Raw genomic sequence first — 6570 nt, 5'->3', positions numbered from 1 at the left:
GTTTAAAAAATCGAGAACCGACTAGGGCGGTCTAAAAATCCGATTTTTTTTTTTTTTTGAATGATTAAATGTCAAAAAATAAAGGCCCGTATAGGCTTAAGATTTGAATGAGTTTAAAAGACTTAAGTCTAATGTAAATTAGATGACACTATAACAAATAGTATGTTTTTATATGAAGTCAATATTCCTCAACTATTACGCATTTTTATAATAAGTATCTTTGTTTGTGTTTATTTTTTGAGTTATGGTAAATGATTTTCTTCATTTTTTGTAGTATATGTGTGTATTACTATATATATTAGAAAAAAAAACCGCCTAGCGCTAAGCCCATCTAGGCACTGCCTAGAAGGCCTAGGCGCTAGGCGCTCTCCCACCTCCCGACTACCGCCTAGCGTTTTTTAGAACACTGGTTGAGATAGCAGCTGAAATGATGAAAGGCCTATTGACATATCATGTGGTTATTTTGGGAGATAACAAATACCTTATCTTGAGATGCTCGGCAAAGGAGTTGGAGCGGGATGGCAGTCCAAGGACTCTATCGATGAGGAGTGTTTCACTCTAAATTCTGTTTTTGGATACTAATGTACAGTTTGTTGGATTAAGAGAATGGACAATCACGAGGGCCCATACGCTTATGTAAATGGGCTCGAAATATCTGTGCATTGGACCTCCTCTGTATGGGTCTATGACTTCAATCAAACCTTTAGCAAACATCAATATAAGCGTGGTTTATTATCGAAAAAAGGGGAGAACATCATCAGAATAGTATATCTTCCCTACTAGGTAGGTCCTATATACATTTATCAATCATATGCACAACACCCACTGTGTTAGTTTACAAATCTATATATTGGCATAAAAGACATTTCCCATCCGGTGACCCAATTGGGTCTCCTTCAACAACAAAGCCACACCGCTAGACATTGTGAATGCATTATCGCGGTCACCGATGTAATAGCTTCTCTTCTCTCCAGTGATGGAGATCCTTAACTATTGTTTTATCTTTTGCAATCTTCTACCTCTGCTGCATCTGCTATGGTAACATATGAACATATCCGAAGTTAAAGGCTTGTCTTTGCTTCACATGAATCGGATTCTACCCGTGAGTTTTCTCCATCCCCTACCAATGTCGTTTCCACATTCTCCAAGATAGCCATACATTCTCATGGCAATTGGTATTGACACCAATTTTTCTCCATAGCACCGCATTAAAATCTCCATTAGAATTTCTAAAGGTTGCTCCAATAGATGCCGGACTGGGTTTCCTCTTGCCGCACCATCACAATTAATTTTGATGGTGTCATGATTAGGCTTTTCAGAAGCAAGTTTTGATTTGAGGTGCTTTGGGAAGCTTCAAGCTTGATCTTAACTCACAATCTCCTCAATATTGCCTAATCAACTGAACTCTCCACTATGCCTTTGGAGAGATGATGTTCGCTATGTCGAATGCTTTTCCAGACTTCTTGTTAGGGGTGTCTCTTTTTGCCGAATTTCCGATTTTTCCGAAATCCGACCCGAAATTGGTCTGGCTTTGGGTGTAGTTTTCATGGGCCGATTTTCCGATTTTCCGATTTCCGAAAATTCCGAAAAAAAATTGGATCGGATTTGGATATAATTCTAAAATCCGATCCGATCCGAAAATTCCGAAATTTCCGATATTATTGCCAATTTATTCTGAAAATATATACTTCTCTCAATATCCACTTGATTAGATCTCGACCGTTCATTCATTTTCTAGTTTTTTAGTTCCAAAAACAAAACAAAAACATAACCTAGCCGCTACTTCCCCACTTGAATTGGACCACTCTACTGTCATTACACCGTCTGCCATAACAACAATGATATGAAAAAAAAAATGTCATTTGAGTCATACAATGACTTCAGGACCAATCAAAGCCAAATTCCAATAGATAGAATATTATGTAAAAGCTACTTTTAGCCTAAGATCATAATCCATTATTTATGCATACACTTCACGCTTCAATTTCCACACACGAAAAAAGATTGAAACATTACAAAAATACCTGACCTCAAATCGGAATCTGCAATGCTTGCTATTGGTGGCTACATGTTCTTTTTCTCGTTTTTCTTGGATCACTTGTTTGAATAAAAATAGGTTTTCTCAAGAACAAGTCGCGTATTGTTGTTGGTACATTGGTGTTGTGGACATGGTTTTCTCTTCTACAATGAACATTGGTATGATATTCCAAAAAATAATTGAAAGTAAAGAGATCTTTGAAAATTTACCAAGTATTCGAAATTTCGAGTTATTCGAAATTTCCGAAAAGTTCGAATTGGAAATATATTTTGAATCCGAAAAAAAATTGGATCGGATTTGGCTAGCATATTAGGTTCCGAAATTTTTTTGGAAAAATTCCGAAAGAGGTTAATCCGATCCGATCCGATCCGAAGTCACCCCTACTTCTTGTAGAAATCCAAGCTCTCCTTCTTGTCTTCAGAGATCATTCTATTTCTATGATTCCACAACCCAACCAAGCCTCCAATGATAATTGCATTCCAAATGTGAGAAAGCAGGGTGCTTGTTTTATTCATTTTGGCTTTAGCTTGCTGTAAAGAGTTGAAGTGATGTTGAACATGAAACATGTTAGAGACCTAGTCGGCTAGTCCCATAGTTTCTTGGCACGTGAACATTCCCATAAAAGATGAGCAATTCTTCTATATTGTTTTGGCAGCAAAGACACATGGATGCAAGTCTAACACCCTTTCTCTGAGATGAAGTTTCAATCACTACAACCTTGTGAAATAGTTTCTAAGCCAGTGCTGCAGTTCTCGGGGAAATGTAGGAGATCCAAAGTATGGACGCCCAACTCACTTTATTAGCTTTTCTCCGCAATCAAAAGACAATTTACCCTTGAGGTCTTCAGTCCAAACAGCTAGATAATTGACAGTAACATCAAGCGCGGGGAGAGAATCACAATTAGCTCCAGTGACTACCCGGTGTCTACCATTAGTGAAAAATGTCATGATATATCAAGATATTTCGAGAAGTATTACGAAATTGACTGGTTTGATAAAATAGTTTTTACGAAAAATCTCAACTAAACATGTTTATTCAAAACTTGTTTTTAAAATAAATATTTTCCTAAAAAATGAGATCCAAACACCCACTAACATTTGTACTTCAAATTGATCTCAAACAAAATATGTTCAATTGATTTCAAACCAAATAAATCGAATCGAAAAGAAGGTGTGAATTTAAACTGTTCAGTTGCTCCAATACCAATTGAAGAGTATTACAAGACACACACTAAGGGTGAATTACAGTGAAATCATCATTCGATGAGGGTTGGGGCCAAAAGAACTCTAGTACATTGAAGCAATTAGCAAAGTCCTAAGGAGATCTCACATTCATTCTAGGACCACAGGGAAAGCTTGGAAACTTATCAATAATTGTGCTGCAACTCTAGCAAGATTATCAAGAATGGGAATCAAGTTAATTAATTAGCTAGCAGATTGCTACTATACCTATGTAGGAAAGTAATGGAAGCTAGTCAGTTGTCCGCTTGATGGCCAATTCCGCATGACTAAAATGCGTTATCATTGGATTAGAGAAAGTTATCGAAGAGAAGCAATTGTGCATTGAGAAAATCCATACCGACAAGAACGGGTCGGATATAATAGCCAAAGTTTTGCCGAAATGAAAGTTTGATGTTTGTTGTGCTACCACTCCCTACCACTGGAATGGTAGCACACTTCTTCTGTTGATTTGAGAATGCGTGGAGGTATCCCCCCTCATGGCTCGGGAGGGAGAGATTGTTAGGTGTTAGTCGCCACCATGTTATATGAATTGGTTCCTCGACTTGCTCATAGAAGTTAAGAGGCGAATCTTTCGGATATGCCTTGGAGAAGGGCGACGCCGCAGCACTAGTCTTGCTCAATAGAATTCTCCAGGATGTAACATCAGTACTGATCGCTCGCGTGTGAAGAGAAGAAGGCGGGCACGCGCTCTCATATGCCTTGCCCAAGGGGCACACACGCCCTTGCTTGAGAAAAAAAGTTAGTTTTTTTCTTTCTTTTCGCGAAACAAGTTACTGGAATTTGGTCAAGAAGGAGGCGCGCGCACCCTCCTATGCTTGTTCCAAAGGGTGCCCACGCCCTTGCCTTTACATACCGAGCTCCAATTTTTCTCCAGTGAATCAAAATTTCGCAGATGCGCTAAAATTTCAGATTACTATAAAACCAAAGTTTGGTTTTTAGTAACACAAGTCTTAAAAAGAAATCTAATTTTGAGAGCAACCAAAATTGAGAGAAAACCCTTGCAAAGAGATAAAGCTTATAAAGAGAAATTAGTGAAGAGAGATCTAGTAAGTTTGGAGAGACGTGAGAGGAGTGATTGTAATATTCCTTCCCATATTTATAAAATGATTTGCTCTTGTGGAAGTAAACATTATTAAAATGAAACCACGCTACATCTTGTGTATTATCTTATTGTGGTAAGTTTACTTTACATTACTATTGCTTGTTTGTGATAGTTAATTCCATAGCTTAGGGTTGTGGTTGTAGTAAAAGTTTAGATTTTTAGATTGGAGCGATGGATTGTTACAGGTTGCAAAGCTATCTTGAGTGGGGATCGATTGGTATCGTTTTTCCAATATGGATCGAAAAATACGTTGGAAATATATCAAACTGTAGTTTGCACTCGAATCTATATGTTCGGATCAAACTGTAGTTTGCACTTGAATCTAATGATGACCTCATACATGATCCCCTAATCAGAATTGTTAGAGATGAAGCCTTTGTGAAATTATAAATGAAGGAAAACTCAATGAAACATTTTATTTGAAACTTGTGACAAACAAATTTGACATGTGTTCTTCTTCTTATTTTCGGTCTTCTCCATTAATATATAATAATATACACGTGTCCTCATTCTACTAAGTTTTTCTTTACTTGTGGTAAAAAGCTGTAATGTCTTCGTCAACGGTTGGCAGTTTGGACTTTGGCACATCTAATTCCTATCCACTCGACTTCAACTCTCAACGAAATATGATGAAGCGCGCAATTCGGTGACCGCAGATAAGATTTATTAGGAATATTAATTGGAATACTAACAGCCATGAGGCGTAGCATATCCGGTCCAGGTTTGCTCCTCAAAATTTAAATTGGTCCCTTTAAATAATTCAAAAGTGCAAAGAAATTGTAACATAAACAAAATTCACAACAATATATATAATATATCAATGTTCAACTTTACAAAGTTACAGTATTGATATTTGGACAAACTGTATATTCCGCCACAAATACAATTCCTGGTATCTGAATTCTTAACCATATCACATATTGACAAGAAGAAAAACTTATCACAAATACCAGTGAATTTTCACAAATACTCTATCACTAACAAATGCATCCCTTCACAGCTTTACTGTGATAAAAGACAAAAAACTTATACATATCGAAACATATAATAATTTGATTAAATACACAGCTCCAAAACCTTCTCTCATATACACAAAGTCCTTGGACAGAAAAGACAGCCTTTCGAGTTCCTTTAATTGAGAAAAGAGTTCTCTTATTCTTTTTGATTAACTCAATAAGATAAGAGCCTTATCTCTTAATTTCCTTCTTGATCATTCTGTAATCAGCACACGGTAGTTTCGCCATGTATGTTGTCAAGAATGGCAATTACTCCAAACACAAAGGCTTGGTCACATCCTGCTGGTTGCACCACCACATGATATAGATCCTTGCATAATATCATTTCTTCTAAGTCATTACTTACTCCGACCTACATTTATTTAACAAAAGAAGTATCCCAAAAGTAAGAATCATATTAGATCACTTACGGAGTTACGGAATAGTAAATATTTTCATTCAGTTTCGGAATGGTAGTTTATGAAAATACTTTTTTTTCCAATGGATGAGCTACAATATTTACTTCTGAATCAATGATGGTACAAGCTCTCTCAGATAAAGACCCCTTCACTTCAAAATCCCAGTTGTTCTTGCCGGGTTCAACCTTGAGGCTCTTTTAAACTGAAAACCAGTTTTTCTACGCCTTCATTGTTAATCTTGTATCCTCTCCATTGTCGATTGATGCTTAATGCTTGAACAAGACCACTCTGAGTGCCAAAAAAAACATACAAAAAAGTTAGTAAATAAAATGAGTACACCTGAATACAAGTGCACGAGTGTATGTATATACATCTAGGCATGTTTTATAGAGTTGTGTACGTGTATGTATCCACGATGACATCTTACCCTTCGATGGGCGATGTTCAGATCGACAAACAGGTAAACGTATGCATTACTACCCCAAGAATGCATCTTTTTTTTTCTACGTTGGATATAACATTATAACCTCAGTTCAAAAATAAAGGAATGTAAGTTATTCAATGTGCAAGATTTTCACTTTTATTAAAAAAAAAAAAGACATCGCATATCGTAAGTATATCTTTAAAAGAAATTATCACAACAGATAGTAAACCGATAAAAAATAAAAGAATGCCACAAAATTATCCCACCCAGTAAAGAACAAGTTACCTTGTTGTATTGCATAATTTCTCCAAGACATGAAAGTCACAGTCATATATACCAATAGTTCTCATT

At 36.5% G+C, this 6570-nt stretch overlaps 1 protein-coding gene across 1 annotated transcript; it reads right to left on the bottom strand.

Moving 5' to 3' along the window:
- Nucleotides 1-5395: 5395 nt before the first annotated feature.
- LOC147493210 (protein LURP-one-related 6-like) lies at nt 5396-6288 on the bottom strand. The gene is made up of 4 exons (XM_086567780.1): nt 6223-6288; nt 5981-6083; nt 5867-5886; nt 5396-5749 (listed from the first exon to the last, which is right to left on the bottom strand). The coding sequence occupies exons 1-4, from the start codon at nt 6286-6288 to the stop codon at nt 5603-5605; spliced, it is 336 nt and encodes a 111-aa protein (XP_086423906.1). The 3' UTR covers nt 5396-5602.
- Between the last annotated feature and the right edge of the window lie 282 nt (nt 6289-6570).

This window comes from Coptis chinensis, chromosome 6, assembly GCF_015680905.1.
Source record: "Coptis chinensis isolate HL-2020 chromosome 6, ASM1568090v1, whole genome shotgun sequence".
NCBI lineage: Eukaryota > Viridiplantae > Streptophyta > Magnoliopsida > Ranunculales > Ranunculaceae > Coptis > Coptis chinensis.
Note: the sequence above shows the minus strand (reverse complement) of the source record. Positions and strands in the feature narration are given on the sequence as shown.

Coding starts and splice junctions, on each gene's coding strand:
- LOC147493210 (XM_086567780.1), bottom strand. CDS start 6,288: ATGCATTCTTGGGGTAGTAATGCATACGTTTACCTGTTTGTCGATCTG. Junction 6,084..6,222: donor TGAACATCGCCCATCGAAGG/GTAAGATGTCAT, acceptor TTTGGCACTCAG/AGTGGTCTTGTTCAAGCATT. Junction 5,887..5,980: donor CAGTTTAAAAGAGCCTCAAG/GTTGAACCCGGC, acceptor TAAATATTGTAG/CTCATCCATTGGAAAAAAAA.